Here is a 20,290-nt window from a genome sequence, read left to right as displayed (position 1 = left end):
TACAGCTATATTTTATTACTACATATAGAGCAGTGGCTATAACCTAATAACCTAATCATTTTATTTGTTACAAAATCATTTTATTTCTTTTATAATGGAAAATTTTTCACAATATTGACGTTTTTCATTACTTTTAAAGTTAAGTTGAAAACTTAAAGTAATAACTTTTTTTTTCTCTCTTTCTCATCTATACTGATCTCACTATACAGTTGTGTGAGGGTGTATTTCTAAAAGAGTGTAGTCATGCCTTTATTTGCTAGGCATGGTAAATGTTTTTATATACTGTATTTTTAATTATAACTGTGAAGCAACAATGTTGCTATTAAATGTGCTATATAAATAAATAAATGTTGAAGTTAAGTTCAAATTCCATTGTATTTTGGTGGGTTGACTGTGTAAAGAACTTCAAAAACCTTGCAATAAAAAAAATTTGTTTTGAAGAATTTTTTGGTCAATTTAGTCAGCTTTTCCATTGAACCAGAAAGAAACTTTGAGAAGAAGGATAATGGAATGGTCTCCATGCTACACTAATAATAGTAGTAAGGCTTTCCTCTCTGTACACATTTCCTTGCAAGTATATTTTGCCTGTATTATTGGTGTCCCCTTCAAAAATTGCTCTTGAGAAATGTTATGTTTATTGTCCCCCCCCAACATTTAGATGACATTTTCACCCCTGACTTCACCGTGTTATTATTATTAGTAATTTTTATTATTCATTTTCATATTTATTGTTATTATAACCATCATTATTATTTTATATATATAAAGGCTTTAAATAATGATGTATAAGTTACCCGTTTTACCTCTAGATGGAGATATAAACTAAGCTTTGCAAAACGCACAAGTAACGAGTGCATTTAATCTGCAGTTCATGTAAATATATGAAAAAAAGTTCAGATGTCTGAAAAAGAAAATCTGTTGATGTCATCAAAGAAAAGACAGATATTGATAAATAGACAGTGATCAGCTTATATATTCAGCGTTATAATAATAATAATAATAATAAAACATCGTATAATAATAAGCAGATATATATGGGGATACGGAAACATATTATAGTATCTTACAAAAGACAAGCACGAACATTCAAAAGTCTGATTGAGAAAGAACGAAACCTACTATGGCGAAGATTTGGTCATGAATATTAAACAGATCACGTGGTCGATGTTTTATAGACTTTTTACTAAAGCAAGTGTACAAACATTTTTAGGACAACAATAATGAGCATTAAAGCACACACACACACACACACACACACACACACACACACAGTATATATATATATATATATATATATATATATATATATATATATATATATATATATATATATATATATATGTTTTAATGCTCATTATTGTTGTCCTAAAAATGTTTGTACACTATTACTGACCCCAAACTTTTTAACGGTAGTAATAATGTTACAAAAGCTTTCTATTTAAAATAAATGCTGTTCTTTTGAACTTTCTATTCATCAAATAATCCTGAAAAAAAAAATTTTGTACACAACTGTTTTCAACATTGATAATAATAATAAATGTTTCTTGAGCATGACATCATCATATTAGAATGATTTCTGAAGGATCATGTGACACTGAAGACTGGAGTAATGATGCTGAAAATTCAGCTTTGATCACAGCAATAAATAACATTTTTTTTAAAAATTACTGTTTTTGCTGTATTTTGAATAAAAGAAATGAAGCCTTGGTGAGCAGAAGAGACTTAAAAAAATTTTTTATTACAAATAATATAAACAATAATTGTGGCCACCACTATATATATATATATATATATATATATATATATATATATATGAATATTATGAATATTCAAGAGTTAAGCTTACAGTATTATTTATATAACGTTAAGCCTTCAAATATTGCCTAGTCTAACATCTATCATTTGTTATTATACTAATACTGTACACCTGATTGAAAATATGTCAGTTCTTCGTTTTACATGCTAAATCAATCACATACAGCGGGAAAGTAATGTTCTTTTAATGTCGTCGTCGTCTTCTTCTTCTTCTTCTTCTTCTTTTGTTTTCCACAGGACCGTTCAAGCAGGACGCTCCGGGTTGGTTACCACGCAACGTCAGCATGTCTCATTAATATTCATGAGCTCAGCCTTTGCCATAGTAGGCTCTACGACGCAAGTCCGAAGCTTCTGGGCGGGGAATCAGAGGAGCGAAACGGCAGAGCTGAGAGTAATTCAGGGTTAATAATATTCCGCCGTGGGGGGGAGCGGGGGAGGACACACATACACATACACACACACACACACACATACATACACTGCCAACCCGGCGACGAGGTTGGGCCTGCGGTGCCTGCCTGCCTGCAACCCAGGAAACATGGAGCTCGAGAATATCGTGGCCAACACTGTTCTGTTGAAGGCGAGAGAAGGTAAGACATGACAGCCCGCCTGATCATTGTCACTTTTGACAGCTGTGTTCCTCAAACGCCGTGCTTATCTGGCTCAAAACGATGGGGGATTCCCCCAAAGGAAGTTAGGCCAAAAAAGACAAGAGAAATGCAAAGAATGCATGCGTTATGATGCTTATTCATTTAAGAATCAACCCGAGAGTTACACATTAATCATGGTGTGTTGCTCGCTCGCCGCCTGCTTTGTGTTGTGTTCCTAACCTTGAGCAAAAAAAAGATGGACCTGTCAATCAAAAAAACATCTCCGTTTCTGTAAAAAACCCTGTTTGGGTTTTATTTTACGACATTTCTAGAGAGTTTCCGCATAAAGGAGAAGCGATAAACACTGTGTTGTCTGAAGTGTTATATATTGACAACAGTCATTAGTCTGTGTGCTCGAGATAAGCGCCTGAATTAACTGAACCTCTGAATTAACCGACCCTCTGATTTTTGAAAGTGTTTTTCAAAATAGTGATCTGTCTGCCTACTTGATAGTCAAAAATGGTGTCTAGTAGGCACTTTCAGTTGTTTATCATTTTTTCTGCAGGTGTATTTCTCAAACATGAGGGAATCCTGCTGTATTTTCTCTCGTCCGTGTTCGAACGGTCTTGCGCTGCACACTTGGGCTACTAACGTTACATTTGTTACGAAAATGAACAATGGCAGCCACAAGGTCTCTAAAAGATCGATGTGATTGTAGTTAATTTTATTCAGTATGAAATAATACATACAATCAGTGTAAGAAGCATATGGTAATTTTTATAGTTTTACATTCATTTTCAAAATACACCAAAAAAAGTTTTTAGTCAGGCCCATACTAAATATCCCAGGCAATGTATTACAAATGACAGTTGTTAACATTAGGACATTTTAAAATGTTGAAAGCTGTCTTATTCCATAGATGGTTTCAGTTTTGTCACTGCTGTATGATTGCTTAATGTGTTGTTTCCTCCTTTTTTTAGATGATATTTAGCAATAGCTTATCTGTAGACAGAGCTCTATATTTATGGTGTACTTACATTCATTTTTATTTTGGGAAACTTGCTTGTTTATCTTATCAAAATTGGCTTTGCAGTATTGTAATATTGTAGTATTTATTATAAATTATTTATCTGCGCACATCATTGATTAAAAATAATAATAATGTGCCCCCGTAATCCTTAATCAAATTAACTTGAAGCGACATCTCTCCTCTTCTCTGATGACACCATTACTGGTCAACCTGTCACTCACATGAGATCAACCAATAACAAACCAAAACCTTTCAATCAATTCATGTTTCACTTGGATATACATCACAATTGGGAAGAAAAGAGTATCGCAACTTCTGTTTCATGGCAATTTTAAAGTTTAAAGGGTTAGTTCAACCAAAAATTGACTCATCCGACCTCATGTTGTTTCAAATCCGTAAGTCTTTCATTCATCTTCGAAACACAAATGAAGAAATCTGAAAGCTTTCAGTCCCTCCATTTACAGTCTACGCATCTACCACTTTTACGCTTCAAAAAGAGATTGTAAAACTAATCCAAATGAATTGAGCAGTTTAGTCCAAATTTCCTGAAGAGAACCAGTTGCTTTATATGATGAACAGATTGAATTTAGGCTTTTATTTACATATAAGCCTTGATCAGTGAACATAAACAGAAGATCAACCGAACCTGCTTGATGCGTGAGAACAAACCTCATTGGTTCTTTCTGAAGCTCAAACATGCTGCGTAACACATGAGAACGAACCTCATTGGTTCTTACTGAATCTCAAACGTAAAGTGTAACACAAGAATGAACCTCATTGGTTCTTGCTGAAGCTCAAACGTAAAGCGAAACACGAGAATGAACCTCATTGGTTCTTGCTGAAGCTCAAACGTAAAGCGAAACACGAGAATGAACCTCATTGGTTCTCTCACGTCAGGTGAACATACTTGAGCTTCTGTTTACCACAATTGATGTGTGAATTGTGGTAAACAGAGTTATATGTGGATAAAAGCCTAAATTCAATTTGTTCGTCATATAAAGTGATTGTGTCTCTTTAGAAAATTTGGACTAAACCACTCGTATTCAATTCATATGGATTAGATTAACGATCTCTTTATGAACTTTTTGAAGCGTTAAATTGGTAGTTGCGTACTGTAGCTGTCAATGGAGGGACAATAAGCGAAAGTCCTACGGGTTTGGAACGACATGAAGGTTAGTAATTAATGACAGAATTTACATTTTGGAGTAAGTCTGTAAAGCAGACTTCCATTGAAAGTGCAATTTATCCGTTGGATGGTGAAATTTTGCTGACAAAATCGAGTCATTCCAATAGAAAAATATGCAATTCACATGAGGGCAAAACAAATTCCTCTCGCAGTCGCAGTTTTTGCACGTTCAGTTTGGTCACGCAAATTCTCTGTGCTGACCAACATAAAGCTGCATGGTTTTGATGCCATTGAAAATGTCGAAATTTTGCTAATCTGACCTCACTTTAAATGCACCCTAAACACATATTTAACTTCTTGTTTACTCCCTTATACTCTCTACTAGAGCTGCACGATTCTGGATAAATTAAGAATCAACCTTTTTTTTTTTTTTTTTTTTTTTACATATCACGATTCTCCTATGATTCTGAATAGACAACTAAACAAAATAACGTAATAATGCTACAATCTATTTAAAATGTTTAATAATCTGATTAATCAAAAAAAAAAAAAATCGGTTTGAATGAATGATTCACTTATAGGGCTGCACGATTAATCGGATCATTGGCTATGCGCCAACCAATAAAACGGCTCCTTTGAATTGCAACCAACAGATTGAAGCTCAAAAAAGTGCATCCATCTATCATAAACGAACTCCACACGGCTCCAGGGGGGTTATAAAGGCCCGTCAAAATACCCGTCTAAATGCCCGTCTCGGCAATATTCTCTCGTTTATGTCATAAGTGAACGGTTGAGAAGGAAACCGAATGTTTGTCATTTTTTTTTGGTCCGTGCATTCGTGCAAATTTTTTTTTTTTTCCTGATCCGAAAAATGATCCGATCCGCCACTAGTTAATTGCGATTAATCGTGCAGCCCTACTCACTCATAAAGATTTCACTTGTTTCATTACTAGATGAATCAGCATTTTTGAACAAATCTCTTGAATAAATTATTCAATGACATAGGCTAAAAAAAATGTAACAGCCACTTGTCGCCACCTGGTGGCGTAACGATGGAATCGATACAATCGCTATTTGATCGTTATTCGCTACCGTAGACATCAGTGTTTACTTTTGTCCCAGCACTTCTGTGATGATAATCTGAATTGTTGTAACACAGAAACAATGATACTGTGTGGTTGAAAAGACTGTGAAGCTGTTTCGTACCTTATGAAAACTGCTCTCTGAATCAGTGGCAGCACCGACACAGATCTGAATGTTCCGGTGTGATTTTGTCAAAAGTTTAATAGAAGTTTTAACAATGGAGGTGTTTCATTTCAATGCTGGGAACCCACAGGGTTTATAGGGCTCGTTCCACTTTTTCTCAGAAGAGCTGTTAAACAGAAAGCACAACAAGGAAGATGAGTGTTTTATATGCTATGTTATGTTCTATACTTTGTTGGTGATTTATATCGTGAATAGTGTGATGAAAGCAGGGCCTTTTTGGTAAGTGCTGGAGGCAAGTTTTGCACACAGTGAATGAAACCTCTTCACCTCTGCACTGCTGCTGCATAAACAGTATATTTCACAAGCCATTTGCATCTTGGCAACTTCCCACAACGATAATGACAGAGGTTTGCTACTGTATCCATACCATTGTAAACTCGCCACTGCAAACCATTTGTTTGAATTGCAAATAGCACACTGTGACGTTAGAGACACTTATGTTACAAAATAAATGCTGTTCTACTGAACTCTCTATTCATTTAAAGAATCCTGGGGAAAATGTAACACTGTTTCCACACAAATATTAAGCAGAACAACTGTCTTCTCCATTGATTATAATAAGAAATGTTTTTTATTTCTGACCATTACGAAATGATTGCAGCTTTGCCATTACATTTTAAATTGTAATATGTTTCACAATATTGCTGTTTTTGCACTGTGAACTAACATGAACAAACAATGAACAGCTGCATTTTTATGAACTAATATTAACAAAGATTAAGACATTCTGTAACAAATGTCTTAATTATTCATTATTAGTCAATACATTAACTAATGTTAACAAATTAACCTTATTTTAAAGTGTTACCAATTTTTTAAAAACATTTTTATGTCTGTGTAAAGAATCACTGTCCGCAAACCTGCTTTCATTATCATCACCACAATCATTTTAGCAAAAAGTTTATATTTGTTATCATGGCACATCTCTACTATCACAGTTCAGTGGCAGTTTTGTGGTCAAAAATGTAATTTGATGATTTTTACATCATGATCAGTGAGCATGATCATTTGTTTGAACTGCCTTTAGCACACTGCCTGACTTTACGTATTAATTATTGTCGAGTTATATCTTTGAGGTAAGTTGAGGTGCAAAGTCTGGGCTTTCACAGCAGGTTTTGATTATGTAAGATAATGAGGTTTCTCAACTGGGCTCATCTAGAGTCTCTTCTGTGAGAAAGTCTTTGTTGTGACGTACAGTCGTGTTTTGAACTCTTATCAGATCGCAGTCACAAGCTTCTCCCGTACATTTGTAATCATTTTATCTTCTGCCCTCCCGTCCTATCCCATTAGCGCCGAATCTATTCTTCAAATTCGCTCATAACCTAGCAACAATGCAAACACCTGGCCGTAGCTTTCACAAGAGTCCTCTCCATTCCCGACGAGCGTGTCCCACGCGCAGCATCGCTTCCTGACCTTTCTCTGCGCTGTCTGTTGACAAGCTCGCCGGGCCCAGCACCTGGGCCAGTCATTCTAATCGGGGAGCCCGAGCTGCCCTGATGACGTCAGCTAGGACAAGTGCGGGCCAGCAGGACATTCTCACGGCATTGGCGTGATTCTTTTCCTGAAATCAATCCAGGGACGTATTAGATGCGAGCTGAATGTAAAGATGTACAACAGGGACTAAATCTTACGCCTGTTCATGTTAGACCAGAATATCTCAAATTTAATTTGATAATAATTTAAAGGGGTCCTATTTTTCTTTTTTACGTGTTCAACTTTCTTTAGAGTGTAATGTTGCTGTTTGAGCATGAAAAATGTCTTCAAGGTTACAAAGCACACAAAGTCAATCCAAAGCAAGTTATTCTCTATACCTATCAGTAAGCACTGTTTCTGAACTCCCTGAAATGCTTCCATTGTAGTCTTGAATTTTTTCATGCGAACGTACACGCCACAATGTTCCTCATTTAAATAATTCCCGCCTAAGGCATATGCAAAAAAGGGGGGTTGAGGCCTGGTTGAGTTGTGTTAGTAGTATGTTGTCGCCATGTCCAAGAGACGCTGGTTTTTCCAAAGATGGTTTAGGGTTGATCAGCTTGTTCTTCTTGATTGTCATTATCGGACTCTGACTCAATCTTAGAACGGTAAAACTGGTGCAATAGTTAGCGTAGTTACAGTAGTGTTTACAGCTGCACCTCAGGAAGCCTCTAAGCAGATACTCTGGTTATGTATGCCGTTACATTTCTGACACAAGCTCTAAGGCAGCAATAGACCAATCACAACACACTGGGGGCCAGCTGACCAATCAGAGCAGTGCTTTTCGGAAGGCAGGTTTTAAAGTAATCAAAGCTAAAAAAAGATAGGGCTGGGCAAAAAAAATTATTTTTCGATTAAATGTGGTCGATTTCAGCGTAAAAGACGAAGGGACTGAAGGAACTGTCCCGATCGGACCAGTGCTGCATGGTCACGAAAGTTTAGCACTTGCACGCGTTTTCAAGCCTTGCCAATTAAAGGCATTTACGCGAAAGATAACTCGCACACACTGTGAGAAGTTTTGTGTGCATGTCTCAGTTATGGCACAAATAATACAATTAATTCTCTTTTCACGTCTCCCTGCGCTTAAACGGACAAATTCACACAGATTTATCTCAAAATGCCTGCCTTTGCGAGTATGCAAGTAAACATTGGCTTAAGTAAACAGTAGAGAAAGAATGCATGTGTATCGTTATGTTGTATCCATGCATTAGTCTTAAAGTGACAGCAGAGTAATAGTCCTGCTGGTGTCTGTTTTTTAATGTTAATCAAACTACAAAAGACAAAGAAATCACTCCCTGCTCTTCACTGAATAACGTTTTTGTAACGTCAATTAGGATTAACTTCTATTTAATTTGTACAGAGATTTACATTTGACTACTTTATTCAATTTCTGTACCGGAGAACTACAGTTAGACGTACCTAAAAAAAAACTTAAAATCACTGATTATTTCATTCGTATCTTTGTTCTATTGTGTTTATTTATTTGCGTTATTGCTTGTAGTTAAATTAATTATTTATTTTTTATTATTGATTGTTAACTTCTTTTTAATAATCTTTGAAATGTATGTTAGCTAGTTTTAGCTGTTGGAACTGGAATCGAGAATTGTTAAATTTCACTGGTATCTAAAAATTTCGGTGTCAACTTTTACTTTTTACAATACAAAGTTACATGGGTCAAAAACAATAACTATTTTATTCATTTATTACTTTTTTCTGTGTTGGGGCCAGTGAAAAATCATTGAATCAAATCGAATTGAGATCTTGTGAATCGGAATCTCAATCGAGATTAAAGTGGGCAAATTCCAATCGCAAGTGAGCATCTCTATGCCCTACTGACTCCGAAGGGCAGATCCCTTGACGTGGGGACTTTGGAGGGAGCAGGGCACTTGAACAACTTGAATTATTCTGTTTACATTAACTCCAACTCTCCTGCCATATCTTAATTTAAAAATGAATTGCGTGGACTTGTCTCCCTGGGTCACATGACCATAACGATTAAATTACTTCCTTGAAGTGACCATCGTCCTTAAAGAAAGGATTCAGTTGTTCACTATAAATGGCCCCTTCCTGAATCGTTTGGAATTCGCCAAGAGGGTGAAAACGGGTGTTGCAACAGTGCAAATGATAATAAAAGCAATGTGTTTGAACATTAAACGATGTACACATATTCTAGTAGACCCTATAAACACAATTATGAACCTGTAAATGAGCATATCAACATCATGATGGCAAATTAACTGTAAAATGCAATGTAACACGTGATTCAAATGAAGTAACAATCACATTAGTATAGTTTATGGAGCAGTTTAGATTTTATCATGTATATTACTGTATATAATTATACTATAAATATAAAAATGTATATATTAGATATATTTTTAAAGAAATGTATATTTTATTCAGCAGGATTGCATTACATTGATCAAAAGTGACAGTAAAGACATATACAATGTTACAAAAGATTCCCATTTCAAATAAATGCTGTCTTTTTTTAACTTTCTATTCATTAAAGAAAAAGAAAAAAAGAAATTATGGAGCAGTTTAGATTTTATCATGTATATTACTGTACATAATTATACTATAAATATAAACATGTATATATTAGATTTATTTTTAAAGAAATTAATATTTTATTCAGCAGGAATGCATTACATTGATCAAAAGTGACAGTAAAGACATTTACAATGTTACAAAAGATTCCTATTTCAAATAAATGCTGTCTTTTTTAACTTTCTATTCTTTTTTTCTACATGAAAATAAATAAATATGTATAACAGTTTCCACAAATATATTAAGCAGCAAAAACTGTTTTCAAAATAAGAAGAAATGTTTCATGAGCAGGAAATCAGCATATTAGAATGATTTCTGAAGGATCATGTGACACTGAAGACTGGAGTAATGATGCTGAAAATTCAGCTTTTCCATCAAATAAATAAATGACATTCTAAAATATATTAAAATAGAAAACAGTTTTTGAAACTGTAATATGTCACAATATTACAGATTTTCCTGTAATTTTGATCAAATGTGTTTTTGTGAACATATGAGACTTCTTTCAAAAACATTAAAAGTCTTACAGACCACCAACTTTTGAATGGTAGTGTGTATGTGCATTAAAAAAAAAAAATTTATATATATATATATATATATATATATATATATACATACATTTTATAATAAAGGATCACTGTCTGCAAAACTGCTGTCATTGTCGTCACGGAAATCATTTTAGCAAACCGTTTCTATTTTGGATATGGTTGGTCATAATTTTATGATTTTTACATCATGATCACGGAGTAGGTTTATTAAAGGGATAGTTCACTTTGAAATACATTTTTGGTATGTTTTAGCTTACCTCAAGGGCATCCAAGATGTAGGTGTCTTTTTTTCCACAGTAGTTTCAATTTTGATATTTTTAGGTCAAACCGTTCTTGTCTGTCAGTCATATAATGCAGGTCTATGGTCATTATCTCAAAACACAAGCACAGAGTCCAAATTAAAACAATTCCCCGTCGTCCAAATTAAACAATTCCCTATCGTAAGTACACATTGATGGCCTAAGACACGAAACGAGCGGTTTGTGTGAGAAAACGAACAGTATTTATATCGTTTTTACCTCTTATACACAGCCATGTCCAAGTGATCTGATCTGACGTGTACGCAGACTGGTGCATAGATATATACACACCAGATGTCGCCTTGTCTACGGCAGTTCATTGGAACGAATGTCTTTAAGGCGACATCTAGTGTATATATCTATGCACCAGTCTGCGTACACGTCAGATCAGATCACTCGGACATGGCTGTGTATAAGAGGTAAAAACGATATAAATACTGTTCGTTTTCTCACACAAACCGCTCGTTTCGTGTCTTAGGCCATCAATGTGTACTTACGATGGGGAATTGTTTAATTTGGACGACGGGGAATTGTTTTAATTTGGACTCTGTGCATGCTCTTTGAGGTGGTGACCACAGACCTGCATTATATGACTGACAGACAAGAACGGTTTGACCTAAAAATATCAAAATTGAAACTACTGCGGAAAAAAAGACACCTACATCTTGGATGCCCTTGAGGTAAGCTAAAACATACCAAAATTTAATTTCAAAGTGAACTATCCCTTTAAGTGTCATTACTAGAATTGTCTCTAAACATTTTAGAAATGTCTTTTTATTTCCAGTTCAAAGCTATGTGGTGTATTAGCCATCCCAAGTCTTCTCTTTAAAAAAGAGAAATGTTGTTACCATCACACAGGATCAAACATCCATACCATCACGCATTATACCAGAATCCACTTGATAAATCTGAGAAATGTTTTAACATCCTTGAAACAGTTTGAAGAAGTCTTATTTTTCAAGCTTTCAAAAGTGTCCTAATTGAAGAATTACCAATATATGACCTATTATTATTCACATAATAGGATAATATATACGTATTCATATCCCATTCAGTCTTCTAAAGCCCACCTGTGTTAAGATAGTAATCTAATAGCATTTTAGAGCCTGTATGCAGTTCCTGCCTCTAATTTGATCTTTGCTTGATTCCTTTGCAGGAGGGGGTGGGAACAGAAAAGGCAAGAGCAAGAAATGGAAACAGATGCTTCAGTTCCCTCATATAAGCCTGTGTGAGGAGTTACGTCAGACTATAGGTACACAGCTCACGTTTATATCAAATATGTCATAAGTGTTGATATGCAAGTCACATTCATGTCATATGAACAAACTGTTCACTCGTATAGAAAAAGTTGTTTTTTCTGTGTTTTTTATTTTTTTATTTTTTTTATTCTCAAATTCTCTGTCATTTTATTGTGGTGTCTTAAAGCTATCTGAAATGTGATTGCAGAGAAATATGGCAATATGCAAGGAAAATACCAATCTTAAATTGCTGTGGTTCGCCGGGTGAACTATACAATGAGAGAACAAAATACATAGATTTATATTGATGGAATGTCTTAAATAGTATAGCAGAAGTCTTGATTATCATTCTTAAATTTGGGGACAGAAAAACAGGAATCACCATATGGCCTAATGTGATTATTAACCTTCAAAAAAATTATGATTCCATTAATTAGATGTGAGCGCAGCATGTTCAAATTATGGCGTTACTGCGGTTTCAGAGCATTTCTCAATTATTGAGTACCTCACATTTATGACGTGATTTCTTATGAGGAATGTTGATGAATTACGACAGTGCTGTCTATACTTTAACATAACTTTATGCTGTCTATACTGTAAAATATTGTGAATGGTTATGAGTGCACATTTTATCTCCCTCATCTTTTTGAATGAGCAGCTGAAAGTAAAGCATTTCAAAATAAAAATCCCAGGTGTATTTTGGGCTTGTTTATAATGAAACGTTCCTCATTATGCCAAAAAAAAAAAAAAAATGTTTGGTTATTTATTTGTATTTTGGTCACATAATTATTGGCTAATATTAAAATTCTGTATTATTTTGTCTGAAATGAAATGATTAAAAAATAATTCATTAAAAATGCTACAATTTAGGCATTACAATATTATAATGTGCAGTATGAAAAAAGGGAACTAGTGTTATTATTAAAATGGTTTAGTTATTAAAAATCAGTGCGTTAACATGCACCCTCATAATGCGATTATAATGGAATTTTGGCAGTATTGCGATTAAACCATCTCATGTAAACGCAATATTTAGATCAAACTGATGCGATTTAAGCTCATAATCGTAGTAACCATATTCGCATTAAACTATGTGGCGTACACCGTTTTTAATCGCAATAAACAGTCATGGAAACACCTTAGGCCTTTCCACACTAATACTTTTTTGTTTGAAAACGCATATTTTTCTCTCCGTTTTGGCCTTCCGTCCACAATGAGACGCCATTTTTATTAATGAAAACGTAGCTTTTTGAAAACGCTCTCCAAAGTGGATACATTTTAAACTGCCGTTTTCGCGTTGTAGTGTGGACTGTGAAACCGGAGGTACTTGAAAATGATGACGCATGTTTAGTCATGTGATGCATATTGTACCAATAGATATTCAGGTTTACACCGGTATTGTGCCTGTTATGTGCTATTCACTTTCACACAGTTGCTAAAATATGTTACTTTGCACACTCTTCATATCACAGTCCTGCAAAGTTGACAGAAAATGTACTCTCATTTGCCAAACTCGCATGAGAGCAGTTGCGTTTTAAGGCTGGTTCACACGGGACGATTTTAAAATTGTCGGCCGATTTTCCAAACCTGAGAGACCCCACACACGGGGATAAAAAATCACGGGTCTAACAGTTTTGGTCGTACAGTGTGTGGTGCGCAGACACACGGCAAAATCAACACATCACACACGAACCGATTTGACTCCCGAGCATTCCCAGATCAGACGGGAAATCGCGCAAAATACCTCGAGATCAAACGTGACTTCAGAGTAAACAATCATGGCGGACGAAGAGGATGCAGTGGCAATAGTTTGTAGTTTGTTTTTAACCGAAAAAAAACGTTATCAAAAGAAAAGGCGATGATCTCTGACGTCCACCGGACTTTCTGGTGCGCCATACCGCCGGCTGTTTTGATTATATTTCCCGGTGTTTCCTCGCCGCCTCGTCACCTCGCTTTCTGATTGGCTACACTCCACAGTCCACAGGCTGCGTGCTCGGGGGACACCACACACGAGAAGAAATCGGGCCAAATAAATCCAACATGTTGGATATCCCCGATTTGAGATCGGAGCGGTCCCGACGTCCTTCCGAGCAGACGAGAGCAGCCTTAACACACCACACACGGCAGGAATATCTGATCAGATTATTTTACGATAATCGGAGCATCCTTAAGATTGTCGGAAGGGGTGAATCGGGGCTAAAATCGGCCTAATTATCCTGCCGTGTGAACCAGCCTTTAGACCAAACAGATGGTGACCTGGACGCATCAGTGAATGGTGAGATATTTAGCTAAATAAAATGATCCTGCCAGAAGAATTGCGCGATAACTTTATTATTTATTTTTCCTTCTGTATGATCTCAGTGAGCTGTTGTGAGGGTTTACGCATGCGCAGGAAGGGTGAATTCCCGACGTTTCAGTGTGGATAAGAAACTTTTGGAATATGCCTGAAAACGATAGTCATGAACAAAGAGCGTTTTTAAATGAAAGAGAGCTTGTGTAAGACTGGGCAAGGTTTAGCTCTCCTCTGGCCATGGACTTAAGACCAGTGTGGAATCTTCTCACTCAATTTACCACTCGCTGCTGCTTCTCATTGCTTTTAGAGGAAAACTGCCCATAACTGCTGGTCTAGGATCAGTTTTCATCGTAATAGTAGAATATTGGCGAAACAGATTTGGTGTTCTTAAAGGTTTCTATTTACAACGTGTTTCGCAGCGTTGAGCAATGTTGCCAATCACAAACATATCAGATGATTTCTTGAACACAATTAGACGTGTTTCAATTAGAATCCACTCAAAGTTCTGCACGCTCGCAAATGCTCATTATAAGTTAACTTATAACAAACAAAGTGTAGAAATGATGTCCTCTAAATAAGAGATTGATTGTGCTTCAGTCAGCTTCATTGATTATAACGGAACTTTGTGAGATCGCGATGAATTGAGGTGACAGCTTTTTTTGGTGATTATAAAGGGAGCGCTCTCTGCACTTTCTAGGCTTATAATCCATTCAGAATTGAAATACAACTTTTTTTGCTGCATTGAGGCAATGGTTATTTTTTAGGTGTGTAACGATACCCTCATGTCACGATTTGATACATATCACGATACTGAACTCAATATTAGAATTTTTTGGGGGGGGGGGGGGGCGAACTATACACAATACATTTTGCCACTATCCATGATACATATTGCCTTTTTGCATTGCAATATATTGTGACACTAATACATTGTTACACCCCTATTATTTATTATTTGAATTGGCTGCCATGCTAAATCACGAACATAGCTGCTTTAATAACAAATAATTTATCTGGAGCGTTCATGCTGGGATTGTATTGGTTGTTGCTAGATGACAGTAACTTGAAACCATTTCCTGACATACTATTTAAAATGTGTTTTTAAGGAGGAAGCGCATCTAACCTGGAGTTGGTTTACCCTTTGCCTATGCAAACAAGGTGTCGCACATGTGCAGAGACTAGCGCATGCATAGATTCACACACACAAACACATTCCCATATTTCTTATGTCTGTTTGGCTCCTTCTGAGGTTAATACATTAGTCCAGCTGTTTTACAGTCTTTGTAAAGGTTATGCATATGCAATATTGTATAAAATTGTATTATGTAAATCGGGATGTTGAGAATGTAGGTTGGCCACAGAGTTTCATGTCTGCGTCAGTTGACAGGGTAAGTGTGCGGCTGTTGTTGAGGAGAGGAAACTGTGGCTAGGGCAGAAAGAGGAAGTTAACTGTCATTTTTTTGACGTTAGTCACTTAATTCTTGTCAGGATGAGAAAAAAAATCTGTCAATTGTGCTGTTAATGTCTTTGATTTTGCACCGGGAATGTACAGGTCAATACATTTTGCAGATGCGTTGTGAATTGATTTGTTTAGACTTTTACATTTTTATACAGTATGTCTGCCGCCATGTGACCAACTTTTGCTGAATCAGTTTCCTTTAGAAGTCACATAGATGTTCTTACCAAATCTACTGTAGCAATGTGTGTATATGCATGCTCCCCGCCACCGCACCTCCCAACTCAGTTCATTTTAAAAGGAAATATACTATACAACAGGGTTCAAAAACTTCAATAGTCAATAATTGTATCCCTTAAAACAGGGGTGTCAAACTCAGTTCCTGGAGGGCCACTGTCCTGCAGAGTTTAGCTCCAACCAGCTCCAAAAACACTTGCCTGGAAGTTTCTAGTAATCCTGAAGACCTTGATTAGCTGGATCAGGTGTGTTTAATTAGGGTTGAAGCTAAACTCTACAGGGTTGTGGCCCTCCAGGAACTGAGTTTGACACCCCTGCCTTAAAACCATTTTTTAAAAAGTATTCATGCCTTAAAATAGCTGCAAATGTAACGCCTGTTTCACACATACGTGTTGTGGCATTTTCAACATTTTTATTGTCAGCGTCTTTTATAGATTATAGATTATATATAGATTTATATATTAAGTTGCTCAAGCAAGTGGCAAAGCGGTTAAACATGTAGGCCTAATTATGTTAACATCGCAAGCATTTTAAATTAAAACATACAATTGACAAAAACAGCTCTCTCATACCTTTTCTTTTGCATTTAAATCTTTTTTACAAGAAATATTGTGGGTCACAAAGAACTTGTTTTTCCACTTCCACGAAGAGACGAGTACAACTTAAATTACCCCGGGCTTAAAGTTAAAGGGGTGGTTGATTATGATTTCACTTTTTTAACTTTAAGTAGTGTGTAATGTTGCTTTTTGAGCATAAACAACATCTGCAAAGTCACGACGCTCAAAGTTCAAAGACAAGGGAGAGATTTTATTTTATAGAAATTGCTTTTTAAGGACTAACAAACCTCCCAGGTTAGTGACATCATGAACCCTAAAATGTACATAAACCCCACCCCCGGCAACACGATTTATAGATTATCATGACAGAAAATGCTAATCAATGACTAGAAGATAACTACACATAAGCTACATAAATTCATCAACTAACCATTCAGAAATGTTGTCTACATGTTGTCACTTCTTCTTGAGTCTCTCCATCTTTGTCTGACTCCGGTTTGAACATAAAAGACATGAAAAAAAATGTTCAGTGCATGTCTGTGTGAGGTAAAAAGACACAAGCTGTTGAAGTTCCGCCCCCTGTGCTGGGAGCAGCAGCTCATTTGCATTTAAAGGGACAGACATAAACGGTGCGTTTTTGCTCACCCTCGAAAAGTGACAATTTTAACATGCTATATAAAAATATCCGTGGGGTGTTTTGAGCTGAAACTTCACATACACACTCTAGGGACATCAGAGACTTATTTTACATCTTGTGAAAAAGGTATTATACCACCCCTTTGAAAATGACTGTGAAAAATAGTTTTTGGGAGGAGTAAAATTTACATATGTGGTTTCAACAACCAGATGCATTTACACTTGTCCAGTTTCGTCTGGAATGCGGAGACGACCTCCTGAAGTGGTTTAAGCAATCGGATTCAAATCCGTCTCGAATGCATTTCAGAGGGCATTTACTCCTGGTCTTTTCACGATCGGATAGCTATCCGATTACAGAAAACGCATGAAGTGGCGAGGTGTAAACAGACCCTTAGAGAGCAGGATGGCCGATATAAAGCGATATATAATATGAATAATTAATATTTATTTTAACTAATATTTAATAAGTTAGAAATAAATATGAAATATATTTAATAAATAAATCTTTAAAATAAACATGCTTTAGATGGCAATTGATTCTGCAATCGTATTACAGTATTTTTCACAAATAAAGTAATTGTTTTAAAATATATGAATAATAAAAAGGAAGTAAGCACGGCAACAGGGCACTCAGTAATATGGTACGTTTGTGCACACTGGTAATCATATCTTTTTCAAATAAAAACAAGGTAACACTAATTTTACATAGAGCACACAGTGAAAATGGCATGAATATGACATAGTGAGGAACTGGATATAGCACAGCACATTTTGACGGTAAATGAGAGTATTATAGGATATTGTTTGCCTGTTACTAATAAAATAAAAGCAAATGCTTTTTCTTTTTTTTTTTCGCAAAATTTTTTCACATACCGTTTACATTCTTTAACAGTTCAATCTAATAATAACATATTAGATATAACTGTTAAACAGAGACCGTAAAGATTAAACTAATGAAGACGGATAATGTGCGCGCAGTGTGTCAGGCGCATTCTCACGCATTTTCAGCGCCACCCGTCAAAATAAAAGTCTCGCTTCTGTCACATCGGCTAATCAGAAAAACGTATCGGCCAATGCCGATATATTTTAAAAATACAGAATATCGGCCGTGGTGATATATCGGTCGACCACTAATTTTATGTATCGCTCTCTACAACGTCGGACACATAACGGTCATTAATATGATTAACCTTTTGCTTGACTTTTTCAAACAGCTTATTAATGTGTTGCTAATGTTACACAAACCATCAGAATCAGTATCCTTCTAAAAATCAGATGAAGTAATAGCACTTCTTTAGAATAATGTTTTCTTGCAGAAAGTTGTGGAAGAAATTTGAGGTGTTACACAATCACTCTTAACTTCCTGACAGTTACTGATTTGATCTTGAGTGTGTGCAACGCCAGGGAAACATGCCATTTCCTTCTGTTCTCACAACAAAAACGTCTTGTATCTAAATAACATAGCTAAAAATGCTCAGAAAGGTAGATTTTCACATCTTATTTTGAAAATGTAAATGTTGCATGGCTGTGCAAAAGTGTGTGACGATTCAAGGATGTTGTGTGTGATTTATAGCAAGGCTGGCTGAATCTGATCATTATTATTATTTAGTATATTCTGACTGATACCTATAAGCTAATGAAGTTATGGTCAATATCATTTAAATGGCTAATATCTGTACAATTTTTTTCAATCAATTGTTTTAAATGCAAAAATTTAGGCATGAGGCATCACAGCATTATAATGAAAGTATGAAAAATGCAAAGCAGTATTATTATTAAACAGATTTACTAGTGTTATAATTAAAATGATTACTGTTTTTAAAGATTAAAGGAATAGCCTAGTTCACTTAAAAATTCACTTTTCCATCAACTGTTTGGTTACTGACATTCTTCAAAATATATTCTTTTGTGTTCAGCATAAGAAAGAAATTCATACAGGTTTGAAACAACTTTAGGGTGGGGAAATGATGATCGAATTTTCATTTTTAAGTGAACTATTCCTTTAAGTAAATGTTAGATGACATCAAAGGCATGCACAATTGAATATCCAATGCTGACCAATACCGATAAATAAATAAAAATCTGATAAAGGCCTATTGCCAATTATGATACTTGTATATCATGCTTACCTTGTTTCCATTTGACATGCTATATGATATGTGTTTTTATTTTATTTATTTTTTTGCCACGATTTCTGGTTGCTATCGGTGGTTTCCAAAAGTCCAGGTCAAAAGAGTTCAGTATTCTGGCCCCTATGTATGGCTCAGTTTTCTGATCCAATGGAAATGAAGGGCATAATATCATGATATGAAAAAATATACAGTATAAGCACATTTCTTCTCAACAAGCTATAATTCGAGTTATCATTCATGTTTGTAGCACAAACAGTGTGGGATGAGTTACGTGTTGAATTTACTACTTAGGGTTAAGAGTTTGTTCACATCCTAAGCCTGTGTGTAAGCAAAGCTGCTGTAAACAGCACTGTTACTGTACAGTAGACTTACACAGACACATAATTGAGGAGTGGGGTTTGGGGAGGGGGTGGATGGATTAAAAGTACCTATTAGTTTAAATCCAATCATATAATTTCCTCTGAGTTGGAGCCTAATTTATCCTAATGTCACCAGATTCTGCAAATGAGATGTGGTTTAGATGGGAATCATCTGTGAGCCGCCCAGAAGTCTACTCTGGGAAAACATTGAAGAAAAGCTTTCTCTGTTTCCCATTAGCCTGTTATATTAGCATGGTACCTGCCATAACCAGAGTTCTTTGGTGAAACATAGTCCCATGAATATTAATCAACTTGAGTTGGGCAGGAAGTGAAACGTGTGTGTGTGTGTGTGTGTGTGTGTGTGTGTGTGTGTGCTGTGCCCATCGTGCATCTCATGCCTGTGTCTTTCTCACTTACTTCCTGTTTCCTTTGTTATAATTACTGTCTCAAACCATTCCCCGAAACAGCTTCAGGTTTCTTTAGTTGGCTAATGGAGTTCTAATCTGATCTAAAAACCTTATTATTATTTTTACTATGACCACTGCCATTACACTTTTGTGAATAATCCCATGTTCTTTCATGTCTCAACTTTGGTGCCTTTTAAGTGTAAAGAGAATCATGCTGGCTTCGCCTTAGGTGTCTGAAGAAGGAACTTGAGTGCAAAACCACAAACGAAGGACCAAAC

General features: G+C 35.7%; 1 protein-coding gene across 1 annotated transcript in view; it reads left to right on the top strand.

Annotated features, from left to right (window-relative positions):
- Positions 1 to 2,198: 2,198 nt before the first annotated feature.
- The window catches only part of grk6 (G protein-coupled receptor kinase 6), a 62,755-nt gene continuing 44,663 nt past the window's right edge, over positions 2,199 to 20,290 (top strand). Inside the window, exons 1-2 of the mRNA XM_082141311.1 lie at positions 2,199 to 2,405; positions 11,854 to 11,949. Coding sequence (XP_081997437.1) covers positions 2,354 to 2,405; positions 11,854 to 11,949 — 148 coding nt within the window. The 5' untranslated portion in view covers positions 2,199 to 2,353. The remainder of the gene's footprint in view (positions 2,406 to 11,853; positions 11,950 to 20,290) is intronic.

This window comes from Leuciscus leuciscus, assembly GCF_965113295.1.
Source record: "Leuciscus leuciscus genome assembly, chromosome: 16".
In the NCBI taxonomy this organism is placed as follows: domain Eukaryota; kingdom Metazoa; phylum Chordata; class Actinopteri; order Cypriniformes; family Leuciscidae; genus Leuciscus; species Leuciscus leuciscus.
This window is presented reverse-complemented; position numbering and strand designations above follow the sequence as displayed.